This window comes from Erpetoichthys calabaricus, chromosome 15 (genome assembly GCF_900747795.2).
Source record: "Erpetoichthys calabaricus chromosome 15, fErpCal1.3, whole genome shotgun sequence".
Taxonomy (NCBI): domain Eukaryota; kingdom Metazoa; phylum Chordata; class Cladistia; order Polypteriformes; family Polypteridae; genus Erpetoichthys; species Erpetoichthys calabaricus.
Genome location: NC_041408.2, coordinates 25,817,946 through 25,841,458, shown reverse-complemented (window position 1 = coordinate 25,841,458; position 23,513 = coordinate 25,817,946). Strand labels below are relative to the sequence as shown.

The window sequence follows — 23,513 nt, the reverse complement described above, 5'->3', positions numbered from 1 at the left end:
CTCTGGTCTGATGAGACAAAGATTGAACTCTTTGGTGTGAATGCCAGGCGTCACGTTTGCAGGAAACCAGGCACCGCTCATCACCAGGCCAATACCATCCCTACAGTGAAGCATGGTGGTGGCAGCATCATGCTGTGGGGATGTTTTTCAGCAGCAGGGACTAGGAGACTAGTCAGGATAAAGGGAAAGATGACTGCAGCAATGTACAGAGACATCCTGGATGAAAACCTGCTCCAGAGCGCTCTTGACCTCAGACTGGGGCGACGGTTCATCTTTCAGCAGGACAACGACCCTAAGCACACAGCCAAGATATCAAAGGTGTGGCTTCAGGACAACTCTGTGAATGTCCTTGAGTGGCCCAGCCAGAGCCCAGACTTGAATCCGATTGAACATCTCTGGAGACATCTTAAAATGGCTGTGCACCAACGCTTCCCATCCAACCTGATGGAGCTTGAGAGGTGCTGCAAAGAGGAATGGGTGAAACTGGCCAAGGATAGGTGTGCCAACCTTGTGGCATCATATTCAAAAAGACTTGAGGCTGTAATTGCCAAAGGTGCATCGACAAAGTATTGAGCAAAGGCTGTGAAAACTTATGTACATGTGATTTCTCAGTTTTTTTATTTTTAATAAATTATAGAAATATAGAAACCATTTTAAGATGAAGAATCTTATCTGCGGTACCTCTGCATGAGAACCACCTTTTTCAACCCTCGCAAACATATGCAGTTTTTAATATCTGGAAAACATTTGGGGTTAAATTGCTTAGAGATCTTTATATAGACAACATCTTTGCATCCTATGACCAATTACATTCCAAATTTAACTTTCAAGCAACACATTTCTTTCACTGTCTTCAAATTAGAAACTTTGTTACACAGAACCTGCCCGATTTTCCTCATCTCGCACCCTCCTCTATTCTGGAAAAAATATTGCTCAGTTTCGAGGACTCAGACAGCATTTCTGCAATATATAAAATTATTTTACAGTCCCTCCCTTTCAAAGATCCAAGAGGACAATGGGAAAAAGTTCTCTCACTCAACAACTCAGAAAAGGTGTGGAAGGTAGCAATGCAGGTAATTCACTCGAGCTCCATACTGTATGTGCAAAGCATACAATTATTCAGCTCAAACTTATATATCGAGCACATCTGTCTCGCTTAAAACTGTCCAAAATGTTTCCAGGGCAAGATCCAACCTGCGAATGCTGCAATCAAGTCCCAGCCTCATTGGGTCACATGTTCAGAGATCTTTATATAGACAACATATTTGCATCTTTTGAACAATTATGTTCCAAATTCAACCTCCCAGCTACACATTTCTTTCACTATCTTCAAATTAGAAATTTTGTTAAACAGAAACTGCCCAGTTTTCCTCACCTTGTACCTTCCACCATGCTGGAAAAAATACTGCTCAATTTCGAGGAATTAAACACCATTTCCGCATTATATAAAATCTTATTAGAGTCCCTACCTTTCAAAGGCCCAGGAGGACATTGGGAAGATGATCTCTTAATATATCAGAAAAGGAGTGGAAGGTAGCAAAGCAGAAAATTCACTCAAGCTCCATATGAGCAAAGCATAGAATTATTCAACTAAAAATTATATATCAAGCTCATCTGTCTCGCTTTAAACTGTCCAAAATGCTTCCAGGGCAAGATCCAACCTGCGAACGCTGCAACCAAGCTCCTGCCTCACTGGGTCACATGTTTTGGGCCTGCACCAAACTAATTTTTTGGACCAAAATTTTTAAGTGCCTTTCAGACAGCCTTGGGGTCACAATCCCTCCTAACCCATTAACAGCTGTGTTCGGCGTTCTTCCAGACGGACTTGAAGTGGAGAAGGACAAGCAAACGGTGATTGCATTCACTACACTTTTGGCACGCAGACTTATTTTGTTAAATTGGAAGAATCCTAACTCTCCTCTGATAAGTCAGTGGGAAACCGATGTTTTATATTATTTGAAATTGGAGGATCCGTACAGAATTTTTTCAAACCCTGGCAGGATCTAATCAATATTATTTTAGAATAAGAGAAATAACTATTACCGCATTTATTTCCCTTCTCCATTTTTTATTTACCTATATATATTTCTACCTTTCTTTTGTTTATTGTTGCCTTATTAAAAAGCCCTAAGCAATTCTCCTTTGGCTAAGATCTCCTTCTCAGGGGTGGGGTTTGATTTGTCTTCAAATTTTTTTTGTTATAAATTGATCTATTTGTATGGAATGATTACAATAAAATTAATAAATAAAATTAAAAAAAAAAAGTGAAATGGCATGGTGAAGTCAGATGTCAAAATAAGCAGAGTCAAGAAGATATGGTCACTAAGTAATTTGAAAGGAAAGAATGCACTCAACACCTTAAAGGAAAGTGACAGAGAAAGAGAAAGAAAGACCTCTTTACATTCTGTGGGTCATTCTGCACTATCCAGCCAAACTTAAAGTAGGTTGCATGAAATATATTAATGAAAGTACAAATGGAAAACAGGACTCACTAATCTCTCAAAAAAAGGTTTTTTTAAAGAATATCTGTCAATTCACAGTGAATAAAAAAAGTAGTAAACTGTATTTTGAGATTAAAGATTTACACATAACTACATACATTTTGTACTAGAAGTGTCCAATTTTACCAACTATTAGCCAAAAGCACAATCATTTTGACTTTCCTTCATTCCTAAAAAGTTATGACCTGTCTAACTGCTGCAGTGTTCCAATTCTGTCCTTAACTGTCCAAACTCAGTGTCACTTCACACATATAAAATATGGCGCAAAACAGAAGGAAATCAACTTGTTATTCGAGTTTCTTTTGACTGCGTAAAATTATCACTTTTTGAGTTAATTCTGGGTAATCAGGAAAGCAATTATTCAAGAGATTCCTGAAAATGCTAGAGTGACTGATCAAAATATATACCCTATTGATTTAAGTCTTAAACACAGACTGTAAAATTACGATGTAGCAAAAACACTTGATATATAAAGTCACATCCAAAGCAAGTTATTACATAATTAATACATAAATAAATAAATAGACACAAGAACTTACCAGCATTTACGATGGCATCAATTTCCAAAAGGGTGATGTCTCCTTTGTAGAGAGATACTTTTTCACTAAGAACATTCACCTGCAGGGAGGAGTCCTCTGCATCTTCCTTGTCTGTGGACACATTATACATTTGACTTTTGTAGTAACATTCCATATACAAGTAAAGAATTCAGATGCTACTATAAAAGTAAGTAACAAGTATCAGCTCTCAAGCAAAGGTTTACCTCCTCAGAGAATTAAAAAAAAGCTATATGCAAATTAAATTCAATTTTCAAAAAAAGTTATGAACAAAGCTACAATGCCCAGGTGTCAGTACCCACTGCATCTTTGCCCATTTAATGCACGTGGTATGTGGATTGCACAAAGTTTTATTCAAGCAGCACCTGAAGTTAATCCCTTTAATGTTCTTTTCTTCTTTCACAGAAGAGTAATTTTGATATCATTTTTGTCTAGATACAACTGTTCTCAGACCTGCATATAAGAGTTACGTAGGGAGACATTCACCTTTAATTATGTTTTAACAAAGGAAATGTTTTTGGCGTCAATGTTAGCTAATGTATTTAAAACTTTTTAAAGATTAAACTTGTTATTTCCTTCATTGTGCGTAACTATCACAAACTTATGTTTAATCCTCTTGGGGGGGAAAAAAGAATGAAAATACTGTTCACCAACTACATTCTGCAGAGTAAGCACATGCATAAAATGTAATGTGTCCATTAACCCCAAAAACGTTACTTCTGCTTTACATTAACAAACCTCGAAGGCTGGAAGCAGTGTTAATAAGGGACATCTAATGGAGTATGTTAATCAGGCTCCAATGCCATATGCAGATGAGTCTAATTAGGAAATAAATTCCCACTGGTTTCACAGCCACGCACCTCAAGGTAACAAATATTCATTAAATATTTAGAGATATCCACAAGTTGCACTTTGTAAACCAATCAAAGAAAAATGCATATTAAATAATGAGGGTTAATTTAGCTCAACTAAATATATGCGCATGAAGACAAAAATTAAATGTTTTATTCATGCCCAAGAACAAAATTGCCTTTGCTGCTTATGCCTGCACAAAGCCATGAAAGCGACTTTCTATTCAAAACAATTCATTACTGTCTTTGATTCACCTTTATTAGAGTGGCACATAAAAGAAAGTTTGCTCATTGCAGCAGAAATCATTTTCTAAGTAATCTAGAGTGTACAGTTAGGCCAAAGAACTCAAAGGAAAAAAAAAGACATAATTTCATTCATAAAGGCTATAAGCTGGACCTAAAAAGCTATAGAAAAGTGACTTGACAAAACTGAATGGCATTAACTCCTTTGTGCTGCTGTCAATGTTGGTACCCTAAACCTTGAGAAGTGTAATAATTCTGAAAGATAAGAAGAATACCTCTGGACTAGAACGTGTTGGTAATGCCAAATGTGTTTTAAATATAGAGGATGCACTCCAGTTAGGGGGGTGGTCATACTTTAGACTCCAGGAAAATTCTGTTATAGTTTAGAGAAAAGTCAAGCAAAATGACACCTTTTTATTGGCTAACTAAAAAGATTTCAATATGCAGCTAACTAAAAAGATTACAATATGCAAGCTTTCGAGGCAACTCAGGCCCCTTCAGCCTGAAGAAGGGGCCTGAGTTGCCTCGTAAGCTTGCACATTGTAATCTTTTTAGTTAGCCTATAAAAGGTGTCATTTTGCTTGACATTTCTCTACATTCATAATGGCTAACACGGTACAACACCCTAGTACTACTGTTATAGTTTAGTGAACACTAGACCTAAGCTGTCAGTCAAACTTGTGACTCAGAATTAACACAGCAAGTTTCTTTTTGACTACAGAATATTGGAGCACAGATAAGTGGGAACTAATGGGAAAATGGCAATCCTCAAACCCCTTCAAAAGCCCGTTCTGGTATAGTACAAAACAGAATGCTGCTGCTGGCCAAATTAGCAATACATGTTTTTGTCTTGGCTGTGGATTAGTGCAGAAGAAGAGGTAAGTGATGGCTATTATGCTAACTCAACTTATTTAGGTTTCACACACTTTGAAAAGTAGACTCATTTTAAATGTGAACATAGTAAATGCTGCAACATTTGGCACCAGGACACAGTGTAGGTGCACAATATTAAAATCTACTCTAAATTAAGTCTTTGAAATGGTATGGCTGGCAAGTACGGAAGCAGTTGCCTCTAAACACTTAAATAATTGCATCTCTTTAAAGCAAGATCTGGAATCCATAATTTGCCATAGTGTGTTTATGACAGTACTAATCAGTTGGACAAAAAAAAAAAATGCTCCAGCCATTTAAAGATTAAAGTCATAATAATGATAGATTAGCGAGGATCTGTTGATACAATGGAAAAAATGCACTGGAAAAGAATAGATGAAGGCATTTATATTTACAGGGCATCTTCCACACGTATGTCCAGCAGAAAACTTAACTTGTAGCTTGAAATTGTCTACCCAGTAAGTAAAATTTTACAAAAACAAGAAAATGTCTGCAATGGGAGTCACACATTTGGTTTTATATTAAGTGAATCCCACTGTCGGCATGCATCTGATAAAACATACATGACATACATTTCTATGCAAAGCTATAAGGTTTTCCATATGTTGATATCAATCTAATAATGGATTTTCTACTGCTAGAATCTTAGGGAGCAGAATAATTTAACTTCTCATGACAGATTCAGCTCTATATTGAAAATTCCACAGTAAACCTTCATTCATTCTTTACCTGACAATATTTACAAAACAAATTTGCAACTACATGAGGATTTTTTTTCTGAGAACACAATGTTAGGAATGTTAAGAACAACCTCATCTTAGCAAAGCTAATGTTTTGTAATATATTAGTACATAAATTACATATTGCCTGTGAGTTTCATTTAAGAACACCAACCCCGCTTTTGAACACATTTGTTTATCTTTTAATATAAATCATCACGAGCATAAAGACAAATTCACAACAACCCAAAATTCACAGTTACATCTACAGTATAATAGAATGAAACTACAATTTAACCAGAAATAAGCTAGGAAAAGCTTAAGAGGATTTTCATCTTCCTTGCTCAAAGACAGTAATGAGTGAATAAAATAAGTGGCTTGGCCTGTTATAAGAAGTGCTTTCAGTTGTACATGTCTCCACCATCTACTGCTACCAACCCGGTATCACCTAAATGCAAGATTGAAACAATGCAGGAATCTCTCAAGAAGGTCTCAACAGATCAAAGGATATTCTTGTCTTGTAGCTTTGCAAGCTCTAAGAACATAAATATGAAAGGGTTTTAAAACCTGTCATTTTTTAAAAATATAAAGTAACTGAGGTTTCAACAGCTATATATTTTCCAGACATGTTAAGTTGTAAAAATGTACTAATACAATGGACATTTTGCGTTTTTTACTGAAATTATTTCTCTAGAAAAAGGTTTTCAGTATAAAGAATGTGCAAATCAATTTCTTTTCAGTATAGGATACTTCACTTTATCAAGAATACCTCTCAAAAACGTTGTAAGGATTGTACAATCTATCATCAATACTAGATAATATGCAACTGTCAATACACCAAAAAAGCTTGTTTGCACTCTCTGTTCAGCTTATTATGACCCATCAGCAAATTAAAGCACGTTATTAATTTAAATTCTTGGTAAGCTTCAAAATAACTTTTTCTCCAAAGCAGTACAAGTACTTCTCTGTTTTGCTCTTTGGGCAGTTTACCCATTTTGCTAGAATATTTCTCAAGGCAAGACAAAATAAAAATTATAGACATTAAGAACCCATATAAATGCTATACATTTATATGCTTTTTAAGCAATTTGTAGCGGGGCCACATAGTGTTCAGTTCTGAGTGTGTCTCGTTTCATTGTCCCGTTTACTGTTTATGTGCATCAGTTTATGCTGTCCCCGTAAAAGGGGACGGATGATGGAAGGAGACCACAGCCACAAACCTGGAAAACACCTGTTTACAATCATTCAATCACAGCCGTCACAGGATTATTTAAGCCAGCAGGAGGAGAAAGAAGAGAGAGGAGAGAAGGAGATTTTGTTTCACCATTACGACCACGAGCAACTTGTACCTGTTTTCCATATTGCGCTTATCCATCCAGTTTGTTTTTCCATCTGCCGGATTTATTTCAAGGACCTCATCACGAGAGACCCCGGGGTAGGACTTAATCATCCACCATACACACGAGGATTCACGGTGAGGCTGTTCCATTTTTTCCGGGGTGAATCAAACAACTCAATATCACTAATTCAGTCATCCGCTTTCAGGACAGTTTCTTATTTACCGGACTCACGTTCTCATTCATTTTCAGTTTATCATTCATTGTTATTCGTGTTGTGTGTTTATTTGTTACAGGGACAAGGGAGGTTTTTTTTGTGTGTATATATATATTTGGTGGTGTCTTGTTATTGCTGGGGTGAAGGGATATTTATATTTGTTTCTGTTTTTTGCATGTCATTTTACTGAATACATATAACCCATTTAAATTTTACATCCTGTTTTTGTGTGCTTATATTTTTCACCGTCGATTGTGGGGGAAAAGTTCAAATGGTAAGAAGTACGGCTTGATAGTAGATTATTTCTCAGTCAATTATCCAAGCCACAGGTCTTGGGAGTGTAGCTGCCGGCTGGGTAAAAGGGGTCGGCCGTTACAAATTAACAGAACAGAATACATAGAAATGAATGGAAAATACCTAAATGATTGTTCTGACTTTATTTGTTATTAAACACAGACATGCTACCCACCATGTAGCATGCAAGCAATTTAAATAAAATTCCAATTCACATTTCAAACAAACTAATTTGATTAAACTTTCAGCTTCACATGCTTAAGTTTTGACTTGAAATTCATGGGCAAATTACATTAAAATCAGACTAATACACATAAATGACAACACAATATGTCAGCACCATGCTGACAAACGATGTTTGCTAAAGTGTTCGTAGTTAATTCTTGCATTTATGTAACAAAACACATGAAAACAATGTTAAGTACTGGCACATTATTGCTTGACAGAGATTATATACTTTTTTTGGTTTGTTTTTTTTCATTTTACATATTTTATTATATCATCTAATACTGCATGTGCTGTGTAATGTGTGATATTTATTCACTGCTTGCTGATATTATACTACTGGCAGTACTCAATGGGACACAGGCAAGTCAGAATTTCACTGTAGAGTGTAAATAAGACTTTAGATTAATCACTTATGTGTACCATTTAGGCTTCTTCACCGAGAATGTCCCGATACTTCATAGCAGGCCTTTTTAATCTTTCTGATTGTTATATTTCCTGTTAAAGACAGCATTTTCAGCCGATTCAGTTGCAGTGAAACTAGATAATTGCTCTGTTTTTTATGATACTGACTGCTATATGCTATGAACTGTATTTCATTGCGTAAACTAAATTATTCCCTTGGTTACAGCATTTACAAAACTAGATGTCATTAAAGCCAAGCAAGAAAGCTGTCCTTCAATAAAAGAAATATCAGTGAACTAAGTATTAATTAAAATATTAATCCTAGTCAGGCTAAACAAACTAATATGTGGTGATGATACACAGAGTATGTATTGTTATTACCTTTTCACTTTTTATATAATACATTTTTTTTTTTTTAATATATATTTTTGCCATAATTGTCTGCACAGGATTATCTATCCCCATGACCCTGTTAGGATATAGCAGGTTGGATAATGGATGGATGGATGAATGATCATCTATGGATACTTCAATTGCAAAGTATCCCCCTCCCCATTCCCAAAGTGGTATGAGTATATGGTAAAATTCCAAATTGTCTCACTTCAGTTTTTGTGAGTGAATCCTACAATATACTGGCACCCCAGTTGAGACAGATACTGGTCTTCATATTCTCCCAACATGCACTGTCAATACACCAGCAAGGGCAAATCAGTGGACTAAAGATAAACCACTTTGTGCCTCCTCTACTGAAATGTACAAAGGAATTTGCTTTTCTCTAAATTAACTCTTAATTAGAAACATTTCATTTTTATGGCCATCTAAAAAATGGAATAAAAGTAATGAATGCCATGGTGCTGTAAATGTCATTTTCAAACTTTAAGAACATATTGGTTCTGAAACAACTTAGATGAACCACTTTAATACAAATTTCTTTACTCTTTACATATTTACAAATAAGAGACATATTGGTGATACAACCAATTCCAGAAGAAACTAAAAACTAAGAAATTAAGCGGATATTGTGCTGAAAAACAGCACAGAGCCTGATAGGATATATCACATGGTTTAAGAGGAAAATGCTCTAATGGGTTTAGAGAAGCTGCATGATACTAACAAACTTACAATTCTTAATTCTGTTGTTAAAAGATGAGAGGATAAATTAAAAACCAGGTAACTGTCTAACAAGCCTCCAGCAAAAACAGCCTAAAGGCCAAACCTGAAGTAGGAAAAGACTTTCTAACAGACTGCTCTTTACTCAGAACCTCAGCTAAGAGTTCTCTAAAATTAAAAAAAAAAATTAGTTGCTGTTTGTGGTTTGTAATAACCTAAACATTTAGGAAGTATCATAACTGTTCTGCCTACAGCTTAAACCATACTTAATATACTGTAGTACAAATATGTGTAGCTCAGTTATAGATTACTGCTATCAGGTCTGCAGTGTGAGCATCTGTTAAGTTTTGTATTTAATCAAAGATGATAAATACCATGATTCTTACACATTCTTATTACAAGAATTCATTAAAAAGAATACTAGCAGCTATACTACTATCTTAATAAGAATCAATTACTACTCCATGTAATATATAGTCAATTTTAGGCTAAACTCTTGATTAACAAGAGGCAAACAGAATAGCTCTGTAACACCTGGATTGATGCCAGTTTTAAGTATAACATAGTCCCATGAAGCCAAAAAAAACTATTAGCTGAATGGGGAAATGGGGGAAATTTCTGATTCTAAAAAAAGAATGGTAGTGAACTCTTAATGGGGAGAACATGTGTGTTAACTACTTACTTTAAGATAGCCAGTGAGATGTAGTGCTTCAGGAGTAACACAGGTTACAAAGACCCAAGTAGGTCTTTAACCTTGCCTACCTTTGTCCTATAACTTTCAAGATTACCAGGATTAAATTCATCGAAAGAAGGTGAATTGATGTAACTAGGAAGTCTAGCAAGTCAATTAGGGCCCTATGATTTCCGCGATGCGGAAAACACGGACAGAATCATGGAATTAACGCTTATACACGGATTTTAGATTTAAATGTGCGGAATTTAGAAAATGAAGGGGTGACTGTTATAAAACCTCCCAATAAATTAAAACGATTGAATAATCTGTTGTTCTATCATTCAGATACTATTTTCTAGTTTGTTGTTTTTGAAGCGAACGCAATTCTTCATAGAAATCCAGTCGTGCCTTCTGTTTGTGCACGTGTTTCCTGTATGTTTTCTCGTTAAAGGCATGTGTATTAGCTAGATGCACGAGACAGCAATGTGGAAGCGAACAGTATCAGATACCCTAACTACGTTGAAAAAAATTGAGGGTGTAACAATATCCCGGCCACTTTTACGAACCTGGAGAACGTTTCTGTAAGTTTTGCCAGCATACCATAAACTGGACATGAAAAGATACTTGCATTGACCACATCAAATCTAAAACCCATCTCAAGAACAAGGAGAAATTAAGATCAAAAAGTGTTCACCTTCAGGTAACAACAGAGTAAACAACAAAATCGTCAGATGCAAGATGCCAGTTTGTGTCCAAGTGAATCAGACATACCACTCGAAAAAATTACGAAGATGCAACTTCTTTATTAAGCATTGTAAACAAAGAGGCGCCCTGCCAAAAAGTGACAGCAGTCTTTGTCAAATTCATTTGCCCAGTGTCTTTTAACAACATATGGACGCCGTTCTTCGAAAGATTCGTGGCAAGAAAATATATGCTGTAGTTGATGAAACCACTGATAGCCGAGACCACATAGTTTTCATCATAGTGATAAGTGAGTAAACATTTGGCTGTATGGTAATTGTTTTATGTAGGCAGTTCTAATTGTACAGGATGTATTTACTGTGAATCATTTAACCGATTAAATTACACAGGTGTTTTACCGGTATTAACAGTCTTATTAGTGAATGGAACTGGTTGTTAATGGGTTCCCTTTTAAAATTTAACAACAATGTTTAGAGATTTAATAAATGTTTTACCTCGTGGTGACAAGGCACGCCAGGTCCACATTTGACACGGTACTTATGTACTAAACGGACAGCAGTGAAACCTTCTCCACAGTACCTTTGACTAGCTTTGACTCTTGTGTTATAAACTCGGCACCTACAAACCTGGGCAGAAGAACAGGCTTCTCCTCAGATGCAACAAGCCCTTAAAAGCAGGTCTCTCCTTCTTTTTTTTCTAAAATTGAAGTTAACCTTCATCTCAGAAGGATGCATCAAACTAGTAACAGCTCTTACAATTCTGGAGGGCACTCACTGTCCTACTGCAATCTCAGCATACAGCAGCAAGGAGGATCTGGGCTCCTAAATGATGGAATGGAACTGTAAAATAAGGTTCAGTTGTGCTAGTGTGCCGGTTCATGAAAAAGAATGTAAAGTGCCATTTCATTATTGTTTGTTTTGTTGAATCTGTTACTACTTTCTTACAGTTAAAAAAAAATGTAAAAAAAAAAACAAAAAAGCGTAAAAACCCTAAAATCTGAATCAAAGAAAAATAAAACGGTGAAAATGGAAAATCAAAACAAATAAAACGGAATTTGTGAAAAAATAAAACGGATTTCATAGGGCCCTAGTCTATCATAATTTATATAATGCCTTTTACAAACAGAAAAGAGGGCATTATAAGCCAAAACCACTCCACTGTAAGAGAGGAGAAGTCCAGTGGATGGAGGTGAACAAAATAATCACATAAAGAAATTAATGATAACATACGAGTATGTAACAGTAAAAATCTTACGTTGTTAGACTTTTTAGCTTAAATTAACTAACTTGATTTTTTTGTCTTAAGCGCAAGTAATTGGAAAAGAATTACTGTACTACTGTACCAAGTATTACTTACTTTTCTCACTTTTCCTCCAAGATGGAATTTTCTCCAGTGGCACATAATTTCCATATTCCTTACGTCTTTCTTCAAGCCCCAATCCCAGGAGACGTTCTTAATAAAAAATAAAAATGAAATATATAAATGATAAGAATACCTGAAATATGATACTACAGCTAATCATTGTAGTAATTTTTTTTCCCATTAATTACCAGTAACCTGTCTGGAACACAGAATGTGACAGAAAAGAAAACAACAAATAAAAGTGCAAAGTAATCAGCCTCTTTAAAGTGTAAGCAGAATTATGAAGAGGTAAGATGACGTGTTATTTAGAGGTACATAAGAAACCATTCTAAATATGAATTACCCATACCTATCCACATAATTTCCATGATCATCTCATAATGCAGCTCTGTAAAACAAATTAACCAGACTACCCACTCTAGCCTTATGCTTGTAATATTGGCTGCTCACCATGATCACTATTAAAAAATCAATATTAATAAACAGTCATATAAAAACAGGTATAGAAACAAGAAGCACTTAGTACTAACTAAATTCAAATGCCAGTGTCACTTCAAAAGTAACTTTTCACCACATACATTGCTGCAGATGGATCTATAAAACAATTCAAAACACTGGAGAAAAATAAATTGTCAAGTTTGCAAGTCTACATGGACAGAAACTATTAAACAGTATATGAAAACCCTCTACAAAATCATGTCCAAATTAACAGTTGAAAATATAAATAATTTCCAATGACTATACTTCTAAAATAATTTTTATTTCAAAAACCCACCCATTTTAACTTAATATCTATGTACCAGTGGCTCATTTACAAAACTCCAGAAACAAATTTGCCGTATATGTCCATTCAAAAACAAAATTTGATAAAGATATTTCTGTGGTTCAGCTCATAATGTTGCTTTAAAGTACAAGTTTAACTGTTGTAATGAACCAACCTCTAAAGGCTAGCAGCCATGCATAATCACAGAAATGGGCAGTTTATGCAGCTTTAAAAACAGAATGTTTCCTTGTTATGAGTGCATCAGCAAAAAGTACATTTCTGGCTCATTGTGTTTTGAAGCAAAAGAAGTATCCACTAGTACAACAAAACTTTGACAAATGCAGTTAAAGCACACACCTCACATATACAGTAAGAAAGGAACATAAGTGAACAGAAACAATTTATCCAATTATCAGTACTTTAATGTACTTAAGGCTATTTCTGCTGTGTGGCTAATTCTAGTTAAGTCTACAGGCATTTGTCATTTCTGATTACACCGGGATTCTGGGTTTAATTTAGGGTTATATAAACATGAAAATGAAAGTAACATGGCTGCAAAATAGTGAAATCAAATCAAATTGTCATATAGCAAAGGTATCCCATATGGGAACAAAATAAACAAACATGTGAATACCAAAGCATATGTAATTGCAACAATTTTCTGGGAGAAGGGGTGCATTGTGCAGGGATACCAGCATTTTTGGCCATAGCCATGATTTATGGCCATGTACTTAAAAAAGAAAAAAAAAAAAAAACAAAAATAACTGTTCTAAGAGAAAATATGAAAGAGCCTATAAAGTGGGAACAAATGTCAAGAAAGAATTTACAAAATTAAAGCCTAATTGGTTGGCGCCACTCAACACTGCAATTAATTTAGCTTGTCCATTAAATAGTACTTTTCTTTAAATGTTATTAACCAGATAGCGCATTTTGTATGTCACTCCATTATATAAAAAATCCTGGGATGAGACGAGACTTTTTATCCTGGGACGAAACCAGACTTTGTGCCAAGAGATTTAACCACGCTCGGGGCCAGAAATAAAAGACGAGTAGAAGACAAAGTAGAACGTCGTAAAGAGGTTCAAAAATGTTGGCAAGATACTCATGCAAAGCAGGTTAGAGGTAATGAAGAGTACTACAATTTGAAAGTCTCAAAAAACTGTTTTCGTAAAGATCGTATTAGCGAAAACAAACACAAATTATTACTCGGTGAAATAAAGGAACACCAAAAAGAGATTGAATATATGGACATAGGTGATGACAGAAGCATATATATATTGTTCAGGATTTAAGTTTAAGTCGGAGACTTGTAGATCATCTAATTCGTGTTGCCATCAGGGAAAAGTAGTGTTTCTTCCCAATGAAGAGGCATATCCACGACAAGATTTATTTGGTGAAACTGAAATCCACAAATACTACAGACAAAATATCTGAATCTTCAACAATCTGATCGCATTCACATCATTCAATGCTCAAAACATATATTTACACAACTCAGGACCATACGCTATGAGAATCTGTGGTCCCGCAACAATAAAAAGTACTACAAGTTTAATTTCAAAGAAACCACAATTCGGTCAGGTTTATATTTATGATCACAGAGAAGCAATGTAACATAGAATCGAAAGAGTTAAACGATCAGACGTATTGGAAATTCTACAACCAATAATGGATACAAATCGATACGTCCAAAAGTATCACACTTACACGAAATTTATCTGAAAAAATGGGCAAAGAAGTTTTATTGGATTTCTATATGAATCCGAAAGATCACGCTTGCATATATAATAAACCAACATGTGACGAATTGTCAGCGATAATAGTTTCAAAAGACGGAGATATTAAAGACAGAGTTGATATTAGTGTTTATCCAAAAGCACAGCACAATTTGACGCAAGCGGCATATCTGGGAAAATGACTAGTGTAGGGGTTGCACAGGGGTTGGCGAGCAAAGCAATCAGGGGGCAGAGCCCCCTAGTACTAATAAAAATATAAATCTTTTAACACAAATTGTGAATATGTATGTATGTATGTACATATATACACACTATATGTCATATATACAGTGGGTACGGAAAGTATTCAGACCCCCTTCAATTTTTCACTCTTTGTCATACTGCAGCCATTTGCTAAAATCATTTAAATTAATTTTTTCCCTCATTAATGTACACACAGCACCCCATATTGACAGACAAAAAAAGAATTTTTGAAATTGTTGCAGATTTATTAAAGAAGAAAAACTGAAATATCACATTGTCCTAAGTATTCAGACCCTTTGCTCAGTATTTAGTAGAAGCACCCTTTTGAGCTAATACAGCCATGAGTCTTCTTGGGAAAGATGCAACAAGTTTTTCACACCTGGATTTGGGGATCCTCTGGCATTCCTCCTTGCAGATCCTCTCCAGTTCTGTCAGGTTGGATGGTAAACGTTGGTGGACAGCCATTTTTAGGTCTCTCCAGAGATGATCAATTGGGTTTAAGTCAGGGCTCTGGCTGGGCCATTCAAGAACAGTCACAGAGTTGTTGTGAAGCCACTCCGTTATTTTAGCTGTGTGCTTAGGGTCATTGTCTTGTTGGAAGGTAAACCATCGGCCCAGTCTGAGGTCCTTAGCATTCTGGAGAAGGTTTTTGTCCAGGATATCTGTGTACTTGGCCGCATTCATCTTTCCCTCGATTGCAACCAGTCGTCCTGTCCCAGCAGCTGAAAAACACCCCCACAACATGATGCTGCCACCGCCATGCTTCACTGTGGGGACTGTATTGGACAAGTGATGAGCAGTGCCTGGTTGTCTCCACACATACCGCTTAGAATTAAAGCCAAAAAGTTCTATCTTGGTCTCATCAGACCAGAGAATCTAATTTCTCACCATCTCAGAGTCCTTCAGGTGTCTTTTAGCAAACTCCATGCGGGCCGTCATGTGTCTTGCACTGAGGTATCTGCATGTGAGGTGCCTGGAATTGTTCAGGGTAAATAATATATCATTATTTGGAGCATGTGCATTTCGTGTGTGTTCCTTGTCTACAACGATCTGTGTAACTGTATGATGAAAGGAAATGCGAGGCAAGAAATCCTGAACAAATACCTAAAGCAGAATTTTTTTTCCATGTTATACTAATAATGATGTAAAGTGTATGATGTCAGAAGACTTTAGTCCAAATATCAAATAAACACGTGTGCTTTTATTCAAGAATATAAAGTTAAAAAAAAAAAATCATTCAATTTACATGTTGCAGTCAATGAGTTAAAAACCCAAGCTCAAGAGTCAATTGACAAAAAGTTGATATGTATTCTTTAATAATGCAGAGGTAAGAACTGCTGTCTTATAACCTAAAGGTTCTGGGTTCAAGTCCAGGTGCTCCGTGTTTTGAGTAGTGAGCTGCTATTATTATTACTATAATATAACAAAAACACAACAGATTTGAGTTTATAACACCCGATGTAAATTTTGGCTACTTGTAAAAGTGAACTTTTTTTTTTTATTATTCAGTTTTATTCTGTCAGTGACATTCACGTGGTACAACAAACTTGTCTCTCCCTCTTCAAGTTGATCACGTTTATCTTCTTTTCACAACAGCAGTGATGACCAGTTGGTGCTGTGATTGATGCCTGCTCATAAGTATTTGTTGTACAGGCAATGAAAGATACGATGTCCCAGACTTTGACAACAAAGACACCTGTGTAGAACGTGTGAAAAACAAAAGATTTGCTGCAATTTTGGACATCTGGCAATGTTTTGTTGAGAGCTGTGTTTTATCATACTTTAACACTTAAAAGTGTAGCGGGGCTACACAGTAATAGTGTTGTTCAAGGTTTGTACCGAGTGCGTTTTGTTTCCATCGTCCCGTTTGCTGTTTGTGTGCGTCAGTAACTGTCATCCCCGTAAATTACAAGGGGGACGGATGATGGAAAGATACCACAGCCCCAAAATGGAAAACACCCGTTTTCTTTTTTTTTTATTATTAATTTTTATTGTAATCATTCCATACAAATAGATCAATTTATAACCAAACAAAATTGAAGACAAATCAAACCCCACCCCTGAGAAGGAGAGCTTAGCTAAAGCAGAATTGCTTAGGGCTTTTTAATAAGACAACAATAAGCAAAAGAAAGGGAGAAATAAATATATATGTAAATAAGAGATGGCGAAGGGAATTAAATGCAGTAATAGTTATTTCTCTTATTCTAAAATAATATTGATCAGATCCTGCCAGGTTTTGAAAAAATTTTGTACAGATCCTCTAACTGAGAATTTGATTTTTTCCAATTTCAAATAATATAAAACATCGGATTCCCACTGACTTATCAGAGGAGAATTAGGATTCTTCCAATTTAACAGAATAAGTCATTTGTATGGAATGATTACAATAAAAATTAATAAAAAAAAAAAAAAAGAAGAGGGTTAAGACGCCATCTGCGAGGTGAGTGTGAGGGGCTTAATGATTTTAGCTCCAAGACTAGAGGGGCATGGTCGGAGATAACAATTGTGTCATATTTGCACGATTTAATCGTAGGCAGGAAATTATTATCTATAAAAAAATAATCAATTCTTGAGTAGCTATAATGCACTGGTGAGTAGAACGAATATGTTCTTGAGTTTGGGTTAAGAAACCTCCAGGGGTCTGATAAGTTGTGGTCATTTAAAAACTATGTAAATGTCTTTGCAGTGTTAGATGTCGTCCCCCCTGTCACAGGAGTCCTATCTAAGAGTGGATTTAAAACACAATTAAAGTCCCTAGCCATTATAATTTTATGAGTGTTCACATTGGGAATGGATGCAAATAGATTTTTCATTAATTCCTTATCATCAACATTGGGTGCATAAACATTTATCAAAATCATTTTACTGTTATATAAGTTGCCCATGACCATCAGATATCTCCCTTCAGGGTCCGATACTACATCTGATGCTACAAATGGAACTGTTCTGTGTATGAGAATTCCCACCCCTCCAGTTTTCTTTATAATGCTAGAATGGAACATTTGGCCAGTCCAGTCTTTTTGTAGTCTGAACTGATCCTTGCTTAGTAAGTGGGTCTCCTGTAAAAATACTATTTTAGCGTTTAAGCCTGTTAGGTGAGAGCATACTTTCTTTCTCTTTAATTCGTGATTCAGGCCTTTAACATTCCAGCTCACAAAGTTAACTGTCCCATCATGGAGACATTGATTCTGAGTTTTTAATGTCATTTTATAGTCTTAAATGGTAATGAGGCAGTTTCAATCTTAGTTTCAAAATTCCCCATGAGTTATTGCATTTTAGCCTATTGTTGCATTGATATTTATAGTTATAGGGATTAGAAGAATAGATTAGATATAGCCTGCTCTCCTTCTCTCCCCACTTTATCCCCCCACCCCCCCATTTTGCCTCCCCACATGAGGCTTGATCCCACTTCGCGATGTCCCGGTCCTCTGACATATGAAGAGACAGAGCACGTCCAAAACAAAACAAACCCCACCCCGCAGCGGTGTTAGAGAACTAAAACAGAGATATCTATTGCAGCTGAATTCTAAATACTATCTGCCGAAAATATAAAAATTAACAGTCTTTAAGCTTAAAATAATCTTCAGCAATTTTAAGATATTAAGATAAAAAAAGAATGAACCCTGGGAATGATTTTAAAAAGTAGTCTAGGATAAACATGGTAATTCCTACTGTAATAGTATAATGTAATAGTATAAATAGCAATAAACCAAGTGTATGATGTTAAACAGTCTACTTTAAGGTAGTAAAAAAAAAAAAAAAACCCAAATCCTTCTTTAATTACTTCCACACTTCCACACTCACGTCTATAACTCTAATTAAGACATAAACATATAATGTCCAGATAAAGAAATGAATGTATAATTATAATACCAGTCTCTTTAAATATGGATCCAGAGAGCGGATGATAGGTCCTTCCTATGCCTTGATAGAATACGGCTCCTTATTAACTTTCAAAAGAGTGTCAGAAACAGCTTCTTTAATTCCTTATCAGCTTCTTCTTTGCTTGAAAAAATATAATATTGATCTTGAACTACCACTTTCAGTTTGGCGGGATACAAGAGGCTGTATTTGATATCGGCTTCCCATAGCAACTTAATGTCAAAGTAGGCTGCACACGTTTTGCAGCTCTTGATGGTGAGAAGTCGGGGAAAAATACGAATAAGGTTATTTTCAAATATAATCTCTTGCTTGTGTCTGAGAAGTGCCATCACATCAAGCTTACATCGTAGTCGCTCGAAGCGGACAATAAAAGACCTAGGTTTAAAGGTACTAGACCTGTATGTGCGATAAGCAGCTGCAATTTCAATGTCGAGTTTAAAATCATCTCCAATTATTTTAGACAGTAATTCTACTGCAAATTTCATTGGGCTTGAGCTTTCTCATTTCTCAGGTATACCCTCAATTCTTATATTATTTCTTCTGTATCCATCTTCCAGGGCCGCAAGTCTGTCTGAGTTTTTTGCATTCGAGAATTCGCAGCTGTGGGTTTTTCAATCGGTGTTAGACGCCAATTGTTCCGCTGTTTCAACTCGAGCCGTGAATGCCTGCTTAACAATATCCAGCTGATCTGTAACTTCATTACTCTGGTCTGTAAGCATTTTCAGCTTGAATCTATTTTCTTCGATGTGTTCCTCTAATTTCTCCAACATGCCTTTAAAGTTCACGTCAAAACATTTAAATAGACGCGTTTCCCGGTCTTTGTTATCCTTCTTAAGATCAATGTTAGACTTCATAAGCTCATTCTTGTTTTCCTTCTTAAGCTCATTTATGGCCGTAGTTAGTGTAGCAATCATCTCTTTCAGTTCGGACAGTTCGCTTCGGATTTCGTGCTCTGTGAGTGGAAATGCAGCTCCTGTTACAGCAGGTGCTGCAGGCTCGCGATGAGTAGATGAGAGCACATCCTGCAGGGCCTTTTCTAGTCTCGAATGATCCTCAGAAATCAGCGATCCAGCGCGACCTGTATCACTTGCACCTTCGCTCCTGTTTTCACTCTCGACTGGAGACGATACAATGGAGCGGGGTCCCAGGAGATCTGCGCCTTTGTCTGCCTGTTCCAGGTCAGTTTCTGAGAGGCCTTACCTTGTGCTCGGGCCAGATGTCTGTCCAGACTTTGAAGCAGCTTTAAGTTTCTTTTCCGGTTCTTTCTGACTTTTCTTCTTGTTACTCATGCTTGTATATTGTAGTGGAAGTTCCTTGGTCGGGTTAAATACAGGATACCTCTAAATAATGTGAAATACGTGGGAAATTAAAGCCACTGCAAGCGGAGCTCTGCCTTAGACGTCCATCTCCTATAACGGACGAGACCAAAAGAAAAGACCCGTTTTCAATCACAATCAATTACATTCGGCAGTACTATTTAAGCAATCAGGAGGAAACGGAGAGTGGAGAAAGGAGGATCACATTTCACCACAACGCATCAACGTACCTGCTGTTTACTACATCACGCCATTGCAACCAGTTTGTTTTCATTGCGCCAGACTGACTTCAATTCCCTCATCACCAGAGACCCCGGGGTCGGATTACATCATCCACCACAAGCCGACGACTCACGCTGAGGTTGCTCCATTTAATCCGGGAAATACAAACACATCTCTTATCAGTTGACCAGTCATCCGCATTCAGGACAGTTGTACACTCGGACTCAAGTTCAATATCATTGCCAATTTCCGCGTTTCATTCATTGTCGTTATTCGTTGTTGTTTGTTATGTTACAAGGGCAAGGGAGGGTTTGTTGTGTGTGTATATATTATACAGTAATCCCTCACCTATCGCGGGGGTTACGTTCCAGAGCCCCCCCGCGATAGGTGAAATCCGCGAAGTAGCGACCTATATTTATTTTATTATTTATACATATTTTAAGGCTTTATAAACCCTTCCCACACTCTTATAAACCTTTCTCACTCTCTTGTTAACCTTTCCCACACTCTTATAAACACTTCCTATGCTCTTAAACACTTTCTACATTCTTAAACACCTCAGACCAACACTGCACACTGCCTGCACGCAGCGATCAGACGTCAATGTGTCTGCACTCGCTTTGTGAAGGGGGGCAGCTGAACTCACGCTGAGCAGAAATGGACTTTGTGCTGCTTCTGCCAAAATGCCTGCTTGTCGCTCTGCTCGAGGAGTGTGTGTGTGTGGGTGTGTGAGAGCTGAACGCACCTTCGCTCAAACCCCCCCTCCCCGGAAGCGCAGTTCGCATTGTCAAGGGGGTGGGGAGCTGAATGAACGCTAAGGAGAAGTGGACTTTGTGCTGGGTTTGTGCTGCTTGTCGCTCTGCGTGTCAATAATTTAAAAGCCTGTACAATCAGGCTTTTAGGTGTACATCACCAATTTTCCTGTCTCGTCTTGCGTGAAGTTAAAATGTTTTATAATAGTAAGATGTTACTTATATCCTTAGCCCGACATCCACATATCATATGTGTTAACAAAGTGTGTTTTATAAGTTTACATGTGTTTAAAGCATGTGGGATGGGTATTTTAAGGCTTAAACTAAAAAAATGTTTATTTATATGGTCTTTCTATATCGCGGATTTTCTCCTGTTGCTGATGGGTCTGGAACATAACTTCCGCGATAGGCGGGCAATCACTTGTATTTAAAAACCCGCGAAGTCGTGAATCCGCGAAAAGTGAACCGCGAAGTAGCGAGGGATTACTGTATATATATTCTACATGGTGTATGTGCAATATTGTTTTGTTGTGTTCTGTTTTAATGTATTCACTTATTTTTACATATCTGCTTTTCTTTTGTGCTTATGTTTACACCGTCGATTGTGGGGAAAAGTGTATTTGTTAGAGGAATGGCTTGATATTTAGATTCCTCTCATTAATTCATCCAGTCCACAGGTCTTGGAGGTGTAGCTGCCGGCTGGGTAAGGGGTCGGCCGTTACAAAAGACCATTGCACTATTATAATCCATTCAAAATTAGTTCAGTTCCTCCTTCCCTACAGACTTCAATGCACCATATGGAGGTTCAGGAAGTTCTCGAACCTCTCCACGACTTTGCCGAACTCAAAGGCAAAGGCAAAGTGAACTGGGTAGAGTTCACTCATCACCATTACGGAGTAAACTATTATCCAACACTGAAATAATTTGTTTTGACATCTTTAGCTTCAATGACTGAGATGCTTCCTATAATTCAGTAAAAGTCACATTGCCCTGAAGGAATTTTAATGCACTCTTCTTTGAAGGACTGTTTTAATTCAAATCCTGGGTAGGGTGTTACAAGCAAGAACGCTCATTTCAGGTCCTGCTATTCGGTTTATGTCTAACCTTTGACTAGATCTTTCAAAAACCTTTACATTTTTTTTTTTCCCCCACGTATTCCGATAAAGACTTGCTTTTATGTGGTCACAGTTTTTCTGCATGACACAACTATGTTTCAACTTTACAGACAGATGACTATAGAGAAAAGCCAAGCAAAATGACACCTTTGATTGGCTAACTAAAAAGATTACAATATGCAAGCTTTCGAGGCAACTCAGGCCCCTTCTTCAGGCAAGATGTAGTACAGAAACTGGAGTTCCCTATGTTTATATACACACTCTAGGACAAGAAACAACATTGGTAAATATTTAAATGAGAAATTTTAAATGTAAAAAATTAATACAGTAGATTCATTCAGGCTAGGGTTAATTTAACGAGAGAAAAGAACAATGTATTGTCAAGATCTCTGGATAAGATAACTGTCCAACAAAGTCTTTTGAAGTTTGTAATGAGTTTTTCAAAAAAATGTGGGTCTGTAGACAAGTTGTCTGTCATTCTGAGAGATGTAAACAATCTGTAGACAGATGACTAGACATTTGCTCCAAGAACAGTAATCCCAGTCTTGAGGAGGCAAAGCTTCCACAAACTTTAAAACTGTTGTACATTGTTCATACTGTGGAATGCTGTGTTTGCTTTATCTGAAGAAAATAACGTGACCCGTGTTGACAAAAAACTTCTACCTTTGTCTCATCTGTCCATGGAACATTCTCCCAAAAGGTCTAAAGATCATCAAGATTCTTTCTGGAAAATGACAGATGAGAATTACATTCTTCTTGGTTAACAGGTTTCCGGATTGCTACTCTCCAAATGAAACCCACTGCCTTTCTGACTGTGGAGTCATGAACACTGAACTATGCTAAGCCAAGTGAAGACTGTAGTTCTTTAGATCTTATTTTAGGATTCTCTGTGACCTTCCTGAATGATTTTATGCTTCCTCGAAAAATTCACTACAGTTCCAAATGCTTTGTCATGGACAGTATGGCTCTTATTGTGGTGTGCAGGAGCCTTGGAAATGTCTTTGAAGCCCTTTTCAGAGTAAGAAACTTCAATATCTTTTTTCCTAAGGTAATGAGTGTGTAGTTTCACAGCCGTCTGAAGATTACATATAAGAACCAGGAGACAACTCTTTCAAACCAAGCCTTGGATGACAGACAGAAATCAGAGTAATAAGGAACCAAGCAAGGAGGTCAGGAAACAGAAAAAAGCAGTAACCAAAGCCCAAAAGAAACATATAAATTGTAGAGAAGGCATTCATAATAAGGAAATGTAGACATTAATTTCTTTAACTGCCTACTGTTTTGAAAATGTATCTGCAAACTTGGAAAACTAGGAAGCGGATGGCACCGATTTTTACTATACTGTGGTTTACTATAATGTGGAAACCCCCAGACTATTTTGTAAAAGCCAAGTACTG

The 23,513-nt window shown here is 36.7% G+C and overlaps 1 protein-coding gene across 3 annotated transcripts in view; it reads right to left on the bottom strand.

The window, feature by feature from the left end:
- The window catches only part of macrod2 (mono-ADP ribosylhydrolase 2), a 1,343,630-nt gene that overhangs the window by 1,279,981 nt on the left and 40,136 nt on the right, over positions 1-23,513 (bottom strand). For all 3 annotated transcript variants that reach the window (XM_028820323.2, XM_028820324.2, XM_051919692.1), the window contains exons 2-3: positions 12,082-12,177; positions 3,041-3,151 (exon numbers count right to left, since the gene is read on the bottom strand). In XM_028820323.2, coding sequence (XP_028676156.1) covers positions 3,041-3,151; positions 12,082-12,177 — 207 coding nt within the window. The remainder of the gene's footprint in view (positions 1-3,040; positions 3,152-12,081; positions 12,178-23,513) is intronic.